Below are 19,789 nucleotides of genomic sequence, written 5' to 3'. Positions count from 1 at the left end.
ATAAATGTGTAACAACTAACAATTACCTTATTCACGAATAAACTGATTTGATTTGATCTCTTTTGTTACTTTCTCCTCAAAATCGGTTAAGTAATTTTTATCAAGATATTTCCGTAGAAGAAAACAGTAACATATATGAGTACACAATAATGTACAAATAAGTAAATAAGTAACTTATTTTATACAAGTAGGTAATTCACTTCTAGTTAACATGATAATACAAATAAAATTCTATACTTCTTGTTAATTTGATGGAAACGGAATTCGGAGTTTACGTGTATCTTATGTGTAATAACATTAACAACCGGATAAGAAGCCTTTCTCTAATCTAAAGTGGACTCACATTACCTGTGAATGTAAAATCTCTGAACGAATTAAATAATAAAAACAAATGACTGCACAAAAGACAAACCAATGCGCTAACATTATATAATACATGTTATAAAACTTAAAAACATTGCAAGACAGGTGAGAACTTCCCTCATTATTTCTTCCAAAGCACACAGCCATTAAACGTGGAAATTAAATCAGCGACCTCAAAACTGATCTATATAATTACATCATCGTAACCGCCACGGGAACGAAACAAAAGCTAATGTGGACGCTCATCAGAGAACATGCAATTGCAAATTGCACTGTAACAACTATAATTTGGAATAATGAACTCATTTGCTAAGAATGACCAAGATAAAGCGAGCACGCGACGGGAAAGGGTGTTTTGGGGAGCTGTCTCACGGTCGTCGAGAATTTATAGCGACTTCAAGTAACTTTTGTGAAATAAAAGATGTATAAATAACCTCGCGTAAACTAGTTATTTTTAGAAACCAAATCAAAAATTGTCTAAACTATTCAATTACTTTATGTGTATAATTGTCTTAACAGCATTCTTTAAACTACATAGTAGGTACTAGCACAACATACGAGTAAAGCTGGAATAGGTGTGGCGTTCTTCCACCTTTATGAAAATTAACATTATGCACATGAATTACATGTTCACATTATATTATTTAGTTTTCATCTGTATTAGACAGAACATACTTGGTATGATTTCAGCGACTGTTTGTTACATTTTTTTTTGCATAAAAGCATTTGGGTAACGAGCCTTAATATGGTAGTTGTAAGCTAAGTGGTGTTTTAGAAATGCGCTCTTATCAGTTTCAGCAAGATTCTTATTCTATATTTCCATTTTTAAATACCAGTTTTGACTATTTCACACCAGTTCGAGCATAGGTATGCCCGTTTGGTGTTTCTATTACAAAAACAAAAACCTCGCGTGTCGTTTTAGCTCACGGTTAAACAAGGCCCTTTAAACGCTTCAGAACCTCTATAGTTACTTGTAATACACTTTTACTTTCTCATTCAATTACATTTATTCGCTCTAATTACACCCCTTGCTGTTATGGGATACGAGAAAATCGTTTTATAGCGCCATAAACTCCTTTGAGATAGTGCGTTCAATTGCACCGAGTTATGACAATCGTTGCCTTTCTATTTTACACAGGCACTGCGAAAATTGTGGAGTTTTTGTGATATCAAGTATTTTTTCATTATTTAAAAAGCTTTTTATACTACTGGATCTTCACTATAATTCTTTGTTTGGCTACTACCACGGTCACACACACAAGTATAAGTATGCAGAGACCCAGACCCAGAGTAAAACTCAGAAAGTTTAGTTTAAATATCATGACAGGGGTTCAAACTCACAAGCCTTTACCTAATTATTCGCGTATATTTTACTTTCGGCACATGGATTATTACGTCATGCAAAGTCTGTTAAACATTTTGTGCACTATGTATAATATTGTAAAGTTCATGGTCATTACAAAAACTTAGATAAGTTTAGATATGCTTAGATGGTTTAATTTATTTTACAATAATCAATAGTCAAGTCAGGCAGTGATAGCCTAGTGGTTAAGAAACTCAGCTTCTCGATCGAGGGGTCCGAGGTTCAAATCCCAGGCTAATCCCAAACCTCTGATTTTTACGAAATTATGTGCGTATTAGAAATTAATTATCACTTGCTAAAACGGTGAAGGAAAACATCGTGAGGAAACCTGCATACTTGAGAGATTTAGAAAAACAAATCTCAAAGGTATATGAAGTCTACCAATACGCACTTGGCCAGCGCGGTGGACTATGGCCTTATCCTTCTCATTCTGAGAGGAGACCCGTGCCCAGCAGTGGGACAATAATGGGTTGATGATGATGTATAGTCAATAGTATAGTTAAATACTTAAGTAACTTCACTTAATTTAATAATAATTACTAACATCAATACATATTAATATTACAAGTTAGTTAGCAACTTTAGAGTGGGTTTGACATTTCCCTGCTCTGGTTCACTAACTACGGTGGTAACAGACAGAACAATAGACAAGTCTCTTATTAGTTTGCATTACTATGTTTACTAGGCTACAGGTGACAAAACTAGTTTGGAAGGTAGAACACCGATTTCTAATAAACTATTTCGAATTTGGCGGTACCACCGGCGGTACGCTTAGTTTTACCCTATAGCTATGCAATAGTGGTAGAACCCACTGTGGTTCAACTCCAGTGTCACCAGCCACACATATTGCTTCCTAATAACAGGAGTGTTTAGCGCTGCTGTATTCTGGTTTGTAGGGTGTGGTAATCCTAGCAAGTAAGTCTGAGTGTAGCAACTCATCTTTTGCTAACCTCAGATAGGTGTGTAATCTTATTGAGGGTTGATTACAAATGTCAATGGGCGGCAGTACCCACTTACCATTAGGTGGACTACGATTTTTTATGGTTTTAACATAAAATAAATAATATTATGAGATACGGATTCTCCTAGTAATATTTAATATATTTTTTATTTCAGTGCACGTGTTGCGCGACTCGGAGCTACCTCTGGAGGTCGCGTCAGCTTTGGGACCTGACGTGCAGTTTGTACTTAAGTACATCGATGTGGGTAAGTTTCTAAAATCAATGACTGTAACTGTAACTTATAATTATCTTACCTAATTAATCAACATGATCATTATTCCTTCTAATACATTTTTATAAAAGTTACAAATTTATGTCTAGGATATATTGAAGTTATGAGAATGACTTTATCCAAAGGATTATTGCTTATACTTGGGGCAAAATGTATACCATCATCACGACTTGTTTATATTTATATTTTTATTTTATCTTTTACTCTTTATCATATTATTGTTTCATACTTTTTAAAGTACTATTTAATTGCGTTTAAGTTTCTAAGCCGTAAATAGCACAGGCAGAATATAAACTCCTTTGCAAAAAAAACGGGCACCTTACACACACACTTTACCTTAGCTTTTCTATGGGTAAATATTATTATATTTTTAGTATGTCATTAGCTTGGATGACTAGAAATTTCTTATTATCAATGAGAATCTAGTTTTTTAACACTTTTATCCTGGTATCGGTGTTTTAGTCAATGTAAACAGAGAGCCGTGTTAAAATGGACATTTTTATGGGTATAATGAAATTAAGACTACGAGTATTTTTATGGTATTTTAATAAAAGAGACATTAAAAAATAAAAATTAATAACGAGTATGACCTCCTCTTGCAGCGATTACGGCATGTAATCGTCTTGGCATGCTTCCCACCAGGCTTTTGATGGTGTCCTGTGGAATGTGTTCCCACTCAGTCGAGATTACACGTTTAAGCTCTCTGATGTTTTGTGGAGGTGGTTGGACAGATCGTACTCGCCTTTTTAGGAGGTCCCAAACATGCTCAATGGGGTTAAGGTCGGGGCTCCGCGCTGGCCAATCCAAACGACGAATACCGACCTCTTGCATATAAGCATCTACGTCGCCAGAACGGTGGGCCCGAGCATTATCGTCCATGTAAATGGCATCTTCACCAATTACAGTCAGTGCGGGTTGTGCATTTTGAGAAAGGATTTCTGTTATGTACCTATGCGCATTTAGTGAGCCATTTTCTATGAATACTATCTCGGTACGATAGTTGGAAGTTACGCCCGCCCAAAACATAACGGACCCTCCACCATAAGGGGTGATTTCTTCAAAACACACATCGGCATAGCGTTCCCCTGGTCTTCGTAACACTCGCCGACGTCGGTCCTCACCATGCAGACAAATTCGAGCCTCATCGGAGAAGAGTACGCTACTCCAGTTACCTGGTGTCCAAGATAGGCAATTTCTAGCGAACCTCAACCGCGCAATCCGGTGCTCACGGAGTAACTTGGGGGCCCGCGCTGGTCGTCGACTACGTATATCAGCAGCTAAAAGTCTTCTCCTCACAGTCCATAGGCTAACTTGTGCTCCTCGTACCTCTTCAAGGTTTCTTTTGAGGTCTATGTAACTGCATTTGCGGTTCCTCAGCGCCTGAGTCACTAAAAAGCGATCGTCTCGCGGCTGTGTGCAACGTTTTCTCCCAGAACCTTGCCTTCTCTGAACGGAACCTGTCTCTTGGTATCGAGTCCAGGTTCTTTGTACGGTTGAACGACTCACGTTTAACCGCTGTGAGACGTAACATTGGCTACACCCCTCTTCCAGCAGCGCTATAATTTTACTAGCTCTCATTGCTTTTTCTGCCATTACGATAGACACAAAGATATCTGTTTTAAGTCACAATAAGGCAGAATTATGCGATAAACATAAATTGTTGTACTAAAAATAACGAAAAGTTACTTTTAGTTGCTTGATAACCTTTTAACCGCAAACCCGCGAAAAGTGTCACAAAATGAAAAAGGGATTAATAATTTAAAAAACAAAAGTTTTGAATTTGGAATGAACTTTTTTTCATACCCAGACTCTTTATTAAGTGCCAGTAACATAGTTTGGCTATTAAAACCTCTGAAGAACTAAATTATTACCAATAATGTTAAAAAATCAAACCCGCCCGTTTTTTTTGCAAAGGAGTGTATGTAGGCATTAAGACCGTCACATTAGATAATAACTCGCATACCTAACTGTCAGGGGGTCCTCAACGGAAGCCTGTGAGATCTTCATTTACACTTAGCCCTTTGAGAGCTTTCGACCGGCCTGGCACCATATCTGCGTTTAATGTGCGTCCGATTATTTATCCTTAGTTATATATTATCCTTCAGATTCTCTTCATCTCACCATGTCTACTATGATCAATTGGAGAGATGTATCAAATACGCTGATTCGCTGCTATTGCTGCTAGTGCTTTTGCCCGCGGCTTCTTTTACGTAAATATATTAGAATTATCTACTTACGGCAAATATATAGTGTTTCATTATTGTAAGTAATGAAAACAAATTTTAGATTTATAGAGTTTAGAAACTTTAGATTGGAAGTAAAGAAAATTGTACGTGTGAAAACGTTAATGTATTATAAAATAAAGTTTGATCATTTCATGGTGGTTTAGGGGTTTTAGACATCCTTCTTAGCATAGGTGGTAAAAATAAATAATTCAAATTCAAATTTCATTTATTCAAAATTGATTCATATAGAATACTTTTTGAAAGTCAACAAACTACCACCGCTTTGGAAGGTATTTCGCTATGGAGAAGAAGCGGCGCAAGAAACTCCATACGTGTGCATATTTGCATCTTTTAAAGGGTAAATACAGTAGTACGGTAGTACATATAATTAATTATTGATGTTGGAGCTGGAGTTGTTATACCATGCGGATTTATCATTTAAGTACTGATTTAAATTATAATAAGCTTTTTTACATAAAGTTAATTTTATAGTGGTTTTAAACCTTTTCTTGGAAAGATCGATAATGTCTTTAGGTATTTTAATTACGTGAATTTAAATGGGAACACTGTTTCGAACTTTCGAACCGGGAAAATTCGAACCGATGTTAGGACACTGACTTCAAAATTAAAAAATCTATAGCTACGTCCAAGGTGATAAGTTTCCTTCCAATCCTTCCTTATACACGCTTAAAAGAATTATTTAATGTCATGGCTTTCTTTTACTTAGACGTGCTTTATCGTGCGCTTGATTACTTCACGTAATAAAAGCGAAGGGAAGTGGTGTGTAGGCAGGATCTCGTGTTTATTTACCCACGCCCTTATCGACTTGTCTCACTATGAACATGTAACAGACGGGAGTAGATTTTACTACTACAGCAGGTAATTAAAATATTCGTAATCGAGTAATCGCATCAATAACATCTTATATCTGTAACTAAAAAAAATAATACTTATTTGCAACCGCATTTGCATGATTACAAAACATTGAAACCTGCTTTACCGTTGCAGTAATGTAAACGGTTTACTATAAAAATGTATGAATTAATTGCAGGCATTAGTAATACTAGTTATTTTTACCCGTTTCTATTTTTAGCCACTCATATATTTATTAGTCGATTATCAGTCTCATTTCTAAAAGGAGTAGGTACTCATCAGTACTTGCTATTCCCCACTTCATAATTATATTTAGCAGTACGCTGCTCCGATGTAAAATCACACTGCTTGAGATCTTCAACTAGGTATAAGGACATCTATTCAATATCACAACCTGAAGCGACGGCTGATCGTGTCCTCCGAAGCAAATAAGCGCGCATGAAAATCTATAAGAACTAACCCATTAAACCCCCGATCGCGCAGCACGTTGTTTACCTTTGTAGACCTATTAAAATCTATGAAACCCGTACGGCTATACGCGTTTATTACAGATACAGGTATATATTAGTCATTGGCATCTGCCATATCTTAGTCAGGTAGTTATTAGTCATTGCCATTCGCAAGTTTCTCGTTAGTCGGCGTTGATATAACAAGTCTCTTAAGCTCGTAATTGCTTCGTTTGTCTCCAGGCGCTCACTGACGACGCCAATAAACTGTCGCGAGAGACAATTCAGTGATTAGACAAGAGTTGAACAATCCCTTGATTAGATGGTTCGGTAATTACTTTTATTTTAGCTATCCTGATTTCTTTGTTTCTGCTTGAAAATGCGTAATATTACTGGGATATAAAATATTGGATTCTTAAAATTAATTTTGGATATTTAAGGAATCTTTTACGTTTTATTTATTTTAAGGAAGGCATATTTTACGTTTTCTGTTCTAATTTTTGCTTATAATTTTATCTGATTCGGAGACTTGTCCTTCTGTCAATTAGTTATGAATCGAGTTAGTCTCGGAGCCTTGAGTAAATTATGATAAATCGGGATCGTATCGTATAGAAAATTATAAAGCGTCTCTTATATCAAACTTCGTCTACGTTTTAAATCGATTAAAGTCTGTTTTTAATAATCAATCTATCCACCTTTTTGTCTGGTCCACTTGAAAATTGAAAATTGAAAATTATTACTAGGCAGACTTTGTCAAATTTCGATCTTTGGCAAAATATTGGACACACTGATTACTTATATTAATAACGGGAATTATTCGCTATGAGCGTACGTAATTTGAAACTTGGTACTCTGTGACAAAGGAATATGTAAAGTTTCCGTTTGGATACATTTTCACTTGGTCAGACTTCTAGGAGACCAGCCTAACATTCTTTGAAGTTGGTTGCAGTTAAATATGGCTTCAATGGTGAATGCTACCAACCACTTACCAACAATAAGGTCGTGGTATTGTTGTCCTATTTACCGTTTGTTATTATAATATATATATATATATATATATATATATATATATATATATATATATATATATATATATATATATTTTGTTCAGTTATTTGAAGGTGGTAGAACTCTTTGTGGTTCGACCTCGGCGGCACCACCGCCACACCTATTTCTACCTAATAATAGCAGTGTTAGGCGCTGCTGTGTTCCGGTTTGAAGGGTGTGGTAAGGGAGACAGACTTTTCAGAGGAGTTCCAGCTTAGTCCTTAGGAGTAGTGGCGCATCTGTGGCCGACCTCAGGTAGGAATATCTAATCCTATCTGAGGTAGATTACAGATGTCCATGGGCGGCAGTAGCCACTTACCATCAGGTGGACTGGATGCTCGTCTGCTATTATAAAAAAAAAGTTTTTCTTATTTAGCAACACATTTACCTATATTACTCAAACTTATTACGTACTGTTTAATAATGTAGCAAATAATTATATTGTCGGAAATTCTCATGAAAATAATTAATTGTTAGGTAAACGGGGTAACTTCCTACTTCCTACAAAATACTTTCATTTAGTATAACATAATGCATAATTAACGTTGCGTAATAAATTAGTTTCTTTTTAATTCGCGAATACTTGCTCTACGAGTGTGAAGTAACTTTCATTTTAATTAGTTAAGAAGAATGGGTTTAATCGAAGTATCTGAACATAAAATCGAAAGTTTATTACATATTTTTTTTGGGAGTTTACTTTTACTGTATTTTGTTGTTAGACAAACGTAATCATGTATTGATGAATATTATTATATTCATTCAGTAGAGGCTTATAAATCATGAAGAGATTTTATCAACTTCTCTATTTTTCAGTTAAATTTCCACGTTAAACCAGTAAAATTTAGGCGCCATAAGGGTTATAGAATCACTATAAGAAACAATAGCTTATAAACAAATGGCTGGAACTTTTAATATTAAATTGTATAACATAAAACTCAGACGACATGAAAGCTGCTAAGGAGAAAAATGTTTTTGTAAAGTGAAATTTGAAATTCAATATCATCCAAAGAAGTGATCTTCACAGGCCATCGTCATTTACACTTGTTACAAACGTTTGAGACAAATCGATCTCCTTTATTTTTAGCGCACTTTCCTCCCTGATGGATGGATAAAGATTAATGGGCAGAAGCACTCCTTCCAAATTGGACAGCTCTGATTTCCAACGGTTTATTAGTTTTCCTGACTGTCCTCGGCCCTCGTTACGTTGCGAACGAAATCTAATTACAATACTAATTCACGAGCCCTTGACGATCAATTTATTGCTTCGCAATGAATAAAGAACGGAATAATTTGGTGATACTGTCGTCAAGGTTTTCCTGTAGTCAACGATAGATGGCGCCACATGTATCTTTATTTTGTAGGCAATTACGATTTTCCCAAGGTATATTATTTGAATTAGAAAATAGATATACAAACGACTCATCGGAACCCGTAATAATTATTATGAATATTAATCAATTCTTGTGTACCAAAATTCTAAATTTGGTAGTTATTCAATAATTTCTATTTTGGCAAAAAATGGTTAATATTGTTTATTACCAATAATAAATGCAACATGATACTTCAAATGAAAAATAATTCATGTAGTGACTTTATATAGTCGTTGATTGAAGATGCTACTAAATGGGCACTACGAGGAATATTTCCCTTCACAAAATGTTAATTTATAAAATCCTTTTATCTGCTAGAAAACAAAACAGTCCGCACGAACGAAGTCATGGATCCGTGTACAGTACACAGAGTTGTTAAATATAAAGAGTTCACATTCCCCAAATAAAAAGAAACGCGGCTATTCAAGCAACGTGTTGTTTCACGGATTTGTTTGTTTTCCAGCGGACTACGGGCGATACGGGCGTTGTTTTTATTTGTAAATAATTGTTAACTTCATAATGGTGGGTCGCTAACAGTGTAGGCATGCCTTTTCATGATACGGTTTATTTGAACATTGAATTGCGTACGAACGCTGTTTGGTTTATCGAAAAACTATTGAATAGGTATTCGATGGTAATCACTGAAGCTATTGTCATAAACATTTTAATATGGACGTGACAATAAGTTATAATTGAAAGTCCATAATTACAGTAAATTAAGTTTACCCATTGTTGTTCTACTGTCGGGCTCGGGCTTCTCTGAGATTGAGAAGGGTTAGGGCTTGGCCACCACACTTACCAAGTAAGCTTTGGTAGACTCTAAGCATCTTTGTGAATTTTTTTAGAGGTTATCGTATATGTCGATTACTTTGTTAAGCCTGTGATTATAAATTTCTATCATGCACATTGCACATTATATCACACAATCAGGAATCCAGGTACATAACCCACCAGCCTATCACTGCTATCACATAAACAACAGGTTTATTTTTATATTTACCTTATTTTATATTTGACTGTTGAAAATATTAAAAATGTTCTTTTATTACTTACAATAGGATGAGAATGTTATTATGTAATGCAAAAGTATAATGTGTATTATATTGTACTTGTGTATGCCTACAAGATATCTATTAAACAAAGATAATTTAGAATAACGAAACATCTTGTGTATCATTTTAATTTTTAATAGAATTAAATATGAGATAATAGATATTGAAATGATTTTCTTATATATTTCGTATTGATATCACAAATATAATAAACATGAATGTTAATGTAATCTCCTTGAGTGCCTAGTAAACTGAGCGGGAATTTTATATTCAAACGTGATACGCATAATATATTAATACTATTACGTTAAAATAAGTATCAACCTTCATATATCCCCCTAATTGCATACCAGTCGAAGCGTTATCGTGGCAATGGTAGAGGCCTGATAAAATAGCGCCGAACAAAATACTATTTTATCACTATACCACAATCAAGAAAACATTAACACACAAACGAAAAAAACCCGCAACAATGCACGCACACACACAAATAATTCACCTGTTGTTATGGTTGTATTCAGTTGAGACTTTGAGAGGCTTTGCTGCGCGGGCGCAGGTTGTAACTTCTCCCTCTCTAGCGCACGATCGTATAGCGCTGTCTCTTTCTATGTGTCAACGTGGGAGCGAGACGGAAATACAAATGTGTCTACGTCAGTGGCATGGCGTCGGTAAAGCAGTCGGACTGTTGTACCGACCATACAACTGGATCAACGGTCTTTCATCGTTGCTAGCGGTTTCAACTTAGTTTTAACTTGACAACGTACCATAGCGATTGTTTTATGCGATTCGTCGCTCGATTTTCAGCAAAGTTGTTCTCAACACGTCACAATTTGAATTAGGTACCGTTTGTGATGTTTCAGTGACTCGGTGTGTCGTTTTAAAGTGCTATTTTCGACGCTTGTTCGGGTATGTGCTAATACGGGCTTACATCTTAGTGAATGCTGGCTTAAATCACGCCATGTACCGTGCCCCGTAAGTTCGTTAAAAGTGGCTGTGTTCGAATTTGTGGTGAAGATCCAAAAGGTTTATGCCTACGTTGGATTCTGTGCAACTGTGGTATGTGAATAAGTGTGTCTCTAAAAGGATTGACAAATTATCTTCAACGTGAAACAGGGTATGTGAGCTTGCCTACTTTGATCTTACTTTCTAAGCGGTTTTTAGATATCTGTGACTTAAAGCCTCCTACGACTTTTTATACTATGTTCATTTTTGTAAAATGAACTTGAAACTAGGTTTTTATGATATCTTTGCGTAATTTACAATTTGTTTAATATCAGTATACTACACCGGTACATTGTTTTGTTTAGCCTTAAGGCTGTATCTACTCTAATCCCTTCAACTTTCCATATTATTTACTACGTAGTCTCCATATCAATTAGCACGTGTATTCTCGAAGGTGAATGACCCACTAAATACGTGTTTTAAGGCGAAATATTTAACATAAAATATGCGTAGGTGGGGGTCTAGCAAAGGTATAACAAAGTGTTATTGATTTCATACTAAAATTGCTTTATAGTCAAAATGCCAAAGTTTATATTATAATACACTGAATGTTTTGGTTTCCAATTAATCTTTAGGTAACTATATATTGTTAATGCGATTTTGTTTCATAAATGCACGAACAACAAGCATAAGCGAATCCTCCTTAAAAGAACTTCAACGCGCATACTACCTACGCACGATTTTCAATAGATCGATACTTGAGCGCTTGAATATTTAAAAAGATAATCGTGAAATTACTGCTGCTAAATGTACAAGCTTATATGAGAGCGATATTGTATGCAAAATAGTTAAGTTGTAAATCGATGGAAAATGTTCAATAGAATTGGTTACGCGTATCAAGCGAGACTGATTTTTTTGTGACATTGACCTACTGAAATGCTTTTACTGTGAGCTTGGAATTGCGGATGTGCTTTGAATTATTAGATGATATGATAATTTTATGAATTATGTGTGTGAAAATATCGCAACGAAGTTTTTTGTACCGCTATGGCTAGCGCGCCAATTTACATTGGAAACTTGTTCTTCATTTAGGTACATTAGTCTGAAGTTATTAGTACATTAAAATAATTAAGAAAGTAATATAGGCCGAATGATATTTTAACTCACATTTTTCACTTCAATTTCTTAAGTAGTAACTTAGCTAAAGGCTTACAGTCTACATGACGTTTAATAGTCACTTATTGGTCTGTTATCTACAAACAAAACCATGAAGTGGCAGATACCTTATTTTAATTCTGTTACAGTTATGTTATTAAGTACTCCTTTACAGTAATGGTTCATATAAGTGAATCAATCTCATCACTTATTCAAAACTCATAACAGCAAAGCTTGCTGATAAAAATAAGTGTGACGATCACGATGATGTCCTGATCATATTAAAATTAATAGAAATAAAAATTATTTATATTTATTTTTCCTTTAAAACGTCTAACAGAATTCCATTCAAGCCGGTTACATAATTAGAAATACGAACCTAGTTAAAACGTGTATGTTTATATCTAATCTACGCAAGTTTCAGCCTTATCTGTAGATGGCCAACAAAGTGGAATCCGGTATAAGACGGTTATAATGGCGATTATTTATCGATCAAGTAGGACTGGATCGGGCGTAGAAAGCGGTCGATAAGCTTATTTGGTAAACGTCGTGTTTACTAATGTGATAAAGATGTTTCCCGTGTACATTGACTAGTTTTCCCTCTTTTAGGGATTTGTAAATATTTGAGTGTAGGAATGTCAACGTTTCTAAACGTTGTTATGTATTTGTTGAGTGATACCTCCAAAATGATAAACCGGTTTTATTAAAATATTACTGTATATTCATCAATACTATTATTATTAGAAACAGCTCTTTTTGTTGGAGGTTCAAGTATCCTTTCTTATTTAGTTTTAAAAATAATGACACGTGACTCTCTCTGAAGAATATCGATGTATCTGTATTATAATTTCGTATCACGTGGCCTATGGTGGGTATAAAGTTGAATATAAACAGTCTGACTACGAACGGACAAATTTAGATACTCAGGTGGTCGGTATGGAACCTTCAACTTTGTAGCAGAGTTGTAACAGAGCGTTACAAGAATAAACAATTCAATAATTTTCATTTTCCGGGAACACTTTTAGCAATGTCATTTCCTTGTAAATTCTTATCTCTTGGATTGAAAGTCCTGTGATTATATAACACAATAATAAATCAGCGTAATAATAACTAAATATGTATTGAAAGTAAAGACTAACGCCTCAATTTTATTTACTTACTTATTCAAAATGTATGTACACGAAGAAATAACGACAGTACCTACAAGGTGTGTTTGAAGGTTGTACATAAAATATCTATATCGGACATCTAGTTGAAAATGATACGCGTTTTATGGAGACTTCGTAAGCGCGATATTATCATTTATAGCACATATTCGGCATTGAATATAAAGTCGCGAAGTCGCGTGTAAGGCTTAACGTTATATACCTTAACCTTAGTTATCTAGACTATTCTAGCTATGATAAAAATTGGCAATGTGCTATTCAAACTCGCGCACGGAGGGTTCCATACAATTATTACCATTTTTATTACCTATTTCCTATCATAACAGCTATATAAATTCGGTATTGAATACAAAATCGCGTAAGATGTGTAAGGCTTGACGTTATATACTTTAGCCCTAGTTATTCCTAAATTTTCTCTAAAAATGTTTTTATTTGTCAAGAATTCAAAAAAAGAACTTACTAATAAGCCGTTTGTGGCTTCATTCAATTTCAAGGCGGCGAAGTATCTTTACTAATCTATGTGCATTGGTAAAACTTGAACTGTTTACTTATTACGGTTTAATAGATAAGCGCAAATTCCTAAAAATAGCGGCTTTTTGTATGTTGACAATTGTTTATTTTATTCTCCTTATTCTCAGTGTTTGTTGTTATGGCAGCCACCGTAACCATACTCAGTAAAAAATCAAGTTTCTATATTTTCCAAGTCAAGAGATTAGAGGCATGTTACAGTCAGATAGAAGGAGACGCGTACGGACGGACAAACAGTGGAGGCTTAGTAATAAAGTTCTGTTTTTACCCTTTGTATACGGAACCCTAAAAGCGTAGGTTGTCGTTGTGATAAAACTATTTAAAAATAGAATCACTTGGTTAACAAAAGACTTCTATGGCTTGAAGAAGTCGTTGCCGCGAAGATAAGGTAATGGTTAAGTTACATTGGTCGTTTTCTGTAAGTGCGCACAAAGGAACTGATAGTGTACAGTAAATGGTATTGCCGAGGTGGGAACGAGTGCAGAAACAGTGTTTCGCTTATTTACTTACGTTTATCGCTGTTTACTACACATCGGACTGAGATTGTTATTACAGTAGCGTTGTGAAAGTTTGTATCTGTAATGCAAATTTGCATCAAATACTATAGGGAAATTAAAAAAAATACAATTGTTTCCTTATAATCGTATTTGCTGTTCGATTCGGCTAGGTTTTATGTAAAGTATATCAAATATATGTTTACCCTTTGTATACGGAACCATAAAAATGTAACGGTGCCGTTGTGATATATCTATTTAAAAATAAAATCACTTGGTTAACAAAAGACTTCTATGGCTTGATGAAGTCGTTGCCGCGAAGATAAGGTAATGGTTAAGTTACATTGGTCGTTTTCTGTAAGTGCGCGCTAAGGAACTGAAAGTGTACTGTAAAGTGTACTATTGCCGAGGTGGGAACGAGTGCAGAAACAGTGTTTCGCTTATTTACTTACGTTTATCTCTGTTTACTGAACATCGGACTGAGATTGTTTTTACAGTAGCGTTGTGAAAGTGTTCGGTAATGCAAATTTGTATCAAATATTATATTGCAATTAAATCTTTAAATCTCTTTAAATCTGTAAAGAAAATGCAATAGTTACCTAATAATTAATGTATTGGCTGTTCGAATCGACGATGTATAATATTATCAAATATATTTTTCATTATCTAGTTATAATTACTTAAACATAAAAATAAAGGACCATCGTTTGTTTTAATAGAGATAGGAGATTGAATAACATTTTTCACTGAAGTGTTTTTTATTTGAAAGTTAGTAAACGATAATTGTCAAGCTCTTACAATCTTTGCAAGTTTTAAGTTTCAAATTAAAAAAAGCGTTAACCGACTTTCGTCACGAAACAAATGAACCGAACAATAAATTCAAATATTCGATACGTATTGCATCCAGACCGGAATATTCTATTCTATACAAAGGTAAGCTCTTCCGAAGCGCATTCCAGGGATGCTTTTAATTAGTGTCGGACAATGCCGGGCGCTGCGCCATTGCGGCCCTGACATTTCGGTCTCGAAGGATTATCGAGCTTTATTCATAGGGATGGTTAGGGCTGCCACCTCTAGAATAAATAATCAAAAATGTTCAATATCCGATTCACAAAATGTATTTTTATTATTTATTTTTTATGTAAGTATTTTGTTGTAAAGTAATTTTGACAAAATTTTAAATTTGACAAAATTTTGCTTTAATATTAAAAAAAATGTTGATTTTTTTAAATATTGAAAAAATAAGCAAGAATTCTTTTACAACCATATTTTTATTAATCAATATGACATCAGTTCTTATATTTCTTTTTTTACATTCGGACAATTCATAAACAATAAATAAGACTTAATAGAATTTTCACTTGAATGTAAACGGATATTACGGTGGAATAAAGCTTAAACTCTTCTCACTGGGTGGGAAGTCTATTTGCCCAGCAGTAAGATTCTAATGGATTGACAATAACGACAATGATACGAAATAAATTCTACAATAAAATTTATATTGTAGGTAAGTTAGGGCGTCCCTATAAATTGTCTTACGGTGATCCCAACTATAATATTATCGTTAAGGCTCAGATAATCCCCTTGAAAACCATAAGGGTGGCAGCCCTGAGACTGGTTGAGAATCACCTGCTTACGCGTAATTTATTTGATAGGGGTCTTCAAGTAGATGTAGAATACCTTACGTTTTCATACGCTATTTTTATGAGTGATGTAAATCATAAAGTAAAGGGTATATTTCGTTGAGCAAAAGATAACCATTTGTAAAGTTTTACACTGTAAAAAAACTAGAATGCTTTAACTATGTGATATGTCGACATGCGATGGCAAGTTTTTGTGCAATTAGGCTCACATAGTAATCACAAAACTCGATATATTTCTCCTAATACTACTATTAATATACCCTGAGTTTGTAGAAAGTTTTAACTATTATACTGTCGTCATAATATTGGAACTATCGAGTATAATTCAGAGTACTGCCATTCCAAGATAAAGCTAAGCTATTAAATAATAGTTTGCTTAGTCCAGAACGTTCTGCTATAAACGTTAATATTGATTTAGAAATTCATTATTCTCGAATTAAGCAACGATAGTACTAATGCTACTATAGTTCAAAGGTATCTGGAACTTGTACATTTAAGTACAAGTATTCAATTTGTAAAACAAAAATCTATACTTCTATACTAATATTATAAAGAAGAAAAATTTGAGTGTTTGTTTGTTTGTATTGAATAGGCTCCGACACTACTGGACCGATTTGAAAAATTCTTTTACCATTAGAATCCTTCATTATCCGTGATGAAAATAGGCTATAGATATTCCTACCTGAGGTCGGCCACAGATGCGCTGCTACCCCTGAGGACTAACCAAGAATTCAAACCAGAAAATGCCAGCGCTTAACAATAGTGTATACAACCTTCTATACGGGTAGTGTATATACGCATATTATTATCATCATTTCCGTCACCAAACTATTTCTATGGTAACCAGGGATCTATACTGAAAAATCCCTTCATACTTAATGTACATTCCAGATCGGTTGTAATATTGATATTCAAAAACAAGTAATTTCGTGAAAGAAGTAAAACGTCCTAAATCAATATTCTTTTCATTTAATAAAATTCTCAAACCATGAGAACAACTATTCATCATAAAATTTCTTGAACAAAAAAGTATTACTTTACGAAAAATTGGAAAGTAATCTCGTTGGAATTTTACATAATAAGGCAAGAGGATAATTGTTTAATTCTTATAGTTCGCTGAACACATCTGGTTTCTCGCTGAAAAATAAAATTGGATTTTAAAAGCGGCTTACGGTCGGTGTATTTTTTCCCCCGAGATTACAGAAGGCTCGTTTCCATTATAACCTGTTTTATCGTTACTCTTCAAAATAATATTTATTGAAGCATAGTTCGAAATGTAAAGAAATGTGATACAAAATAATCATAGCATTATTTTATCTAGTGAACGTAGGTAGAAGTAGAAAGTGAGCTAGCAAATTATTGCTTTATCAATGGTAAATATAATAACTTAGCTCAATGTAGATGTATCGTTATTTCAGAGGTCTACACATCTATAGTTTGAAACCTTAATACATCCTTAGGACTCGCGTGGCCCATATTGGCCACATGTAGAGGGGTCCAAGTTCTATTTTCGTATAGGCAGCATCAAAAAAATTTTTTTTGCCCTGAATTTGAGCGTTTACTATTTTGCAGCTCAAATAAATTCCTTAAAAAGGTTACTATAGAAATTTTTGGCGTATAGGTAGTAAATTTTATATATTTCTTTAAATAACATTGCCTATATAGGTTTTAAAAAAATGTGCGCATCATTTCGACCCCGTAACCCCCACATCGACATCAGATGTTCTCACGACGTCGTGGAATCTCGTGAAAGTTGGCCAACGCGCTCAAGATCAAGTGGATGGGTCGAGGAACCAGTTTCAATCGGCAAGTGTCGACGCGCTCGTTTGGGGAAACGGAAATGAGCGTGAATCGCATTAGGGCATGTTAATGATCCGGACGTCTCTGTCGTTATTGTGATAACGCGAATTTTTTTCACCTCAAAAATATAATTGCTTTCTACGCCGAAATAATTATTAATAATGCGTAAAATCATTATCATTTTCATTTTATAAATTGGAAAGGATTCCAAAAAATCAATATTATTTAATTTGCGGAAACGGAAATGAGGATGGATTGCATTAGGGCATGATAATGATCCGGACGTCTCTGTCATTATTGTGATGACGCGAATTTTTTTCACCTCAAAAATTTCATTGGTTTTTATGCCGAAATAAATATTAAGTAATTATAATTTTATAAATATCGAAAGTTTTTTAAACTATCCAATATCACTTAATTAGGGGAAACGGAAATGAGCGTGAATGCCATTGGGGCGTGTTAATGATCCTCAAAAATATAATAATATTATATTATTTATTTCGACAACTAAAACATAGTTGTCGAAATAAATAATATTATATAGGTAAATGCACTTCACATCACTACCAATATTTAAACGAATGCAAAGGGTATGTTTTTGATTGATGTTTGTATGTATGTATGTAGGATGTAAGCCTCATTCTTTAGCACATTTGTAAGTTATTGGATTATACACATAATTTGAGGTGCCGTTGGACTCTTCTAAATTGTGAGAGTGACATAGATAGAGGAATAGAGGATGGAGAGATTTTTAAGCTTTCGGGTTATAGGCATATATGAAATCTAATATATAAAATTCTCGTGTCACAGTTTTCGTTGCCATACTCCTCCGAAACAGCTTGACCGATTTTGATGAAATTTTTTGTGCTTATCCGGTATCTATGAGAATCGGCCAACATCTATTTTTCACCCCCCTAAGTGATAAGGGTTGTTCACCCTTAACATTTTTTTATTTATATGGCAACACAACGTTTGTCGGGTCAGCTAGTACATTAATAATTGTAATTATTGATCAATATAAAAGTAGACTCATCACTCCGTAAGCAATTTATTTTAATTGGACACGTCGTACTTCGTAACTATGAGATATATAAATGTTGATAAATACAAAAACAGGTAGAGGCAGGCATAAAGTACAGAGATTATTTGCATCGAAAATATTAATTGTCAAATGTTGTAGTAAGCGAGCTTCTTTGCTTGTGTTAGTGGTTCTTGTATGTAAGGTTCTGTGAAGGTTTTCGTAGGAACCTTAAATATTTGCCAAAGAAAAGATATGCCTGTATTAGCATTTTATATAATATAGGAGTAGCAGACGAGCATGCAGTCCACCTGATGGTAAGTGGCTACTTCCGCCTATGGACATCTGTAATCAGCCTCAGATAAGATTAGATATTCCTACCTGAGGTCGGCCACAGATGCGCCGCTACACCTGAGGACTAAGCTGGAACGCCTCGGAAAAATATATCTCCCTTACCACACCCTTCAAACCAGAACACAGCAGCGCTTAACACTGCTGTTATTAGGCAGAAATAGGTGTATAGTGTTCTGTGTTTACATAGAAATCTTGTGCAGATATTAATTTTCAACATTACCAATTCATAAATCAGCTTAATATTTTGCCTTATTATCTTAGTGTGGAAATAAGCGTAGTTATGGGATCAGTTGTTTTTATTACCGAATGACATTTATATTTGTTGGTACTGTCGTGATATTAAATAATCATAAAACAATTATTTATGAGGTGTTATATTTACCGCGAGGAATTAACTTCGCTTCTAGTGGTTTTTTACAATCGAATAACGATGTGAAAATGATACTAAAATTTATATGAATGTTAACGAATGTCAGATAATTACATACCTAATAAATGGAGTTCGGTAACTTTGCGTATGAGGCAATTAATTTTACACACGGTAATAGCGGCAATACCATTGTGACAAAGATAAAAATCATGTTTTATTATTTTACTTAATATTGTAAAAATAAACATAACCTGTACCTTAAAAATTAGTGACGTATAAGTTGCAGACTTGCTTTTTACATATTCATTTTTGTTTAATCGGGTTAAATTCAGTAAATAAATATTTTA

The 19,789-nt window shown here is 34.4% G+C and overlaps 1 protein-coding gene across 2 annotated transcripts in view; it reads left to right on the top strand.

The window, feature by feature from the left end:
• ASPP (Ankyrin-repeat, SH3-domain, and Proline-rich-region containing Protein) overlaps window positions 1-19,789 on the top strand; it is a 401,632-nt gene that overhangs the window by 86,755 nt on the left and 295,088 nt on the right. The window contains exon 4 of one of the 2 annotated variants that reach the window (XM_073073478.1): window positions 2,843-2,932. In XM_073073478.1, the coding sequence (XP_072929579.1) occupies window positions 2,843-2,932 (90 nt within the window). Of the gene's footprint in view, window positions 1-2,842; window positions 2,933-10,646; window positions 11,087-19,789 lie in introns of those variants that run through there. The other variant, XM_073073560.1, reaches the window with a different exon arrangement.

This window comes from Epargyreus clarus, unplaced genomic scaffold (assembly GCF_041222505.1).
Source record: "Epargyreus clarus isolate Ecla_fem2 unplaced genomic scaffold, WU_Ecla_fem_2.2 ptg000001l, whole genome shotgun sequence".
Lineage (NCBI taxonomy): Eukaryota > Metazoa > Arthropoda > Insecta > Lepidoptera > Hesperiidae > Epargyreus > Epargyreus clarus.
The sequence above is the reverse complement of the archived record's forward strand: the minus strand, read 5'-3'. Positions and strand labels throughout refer to the sequence as shown.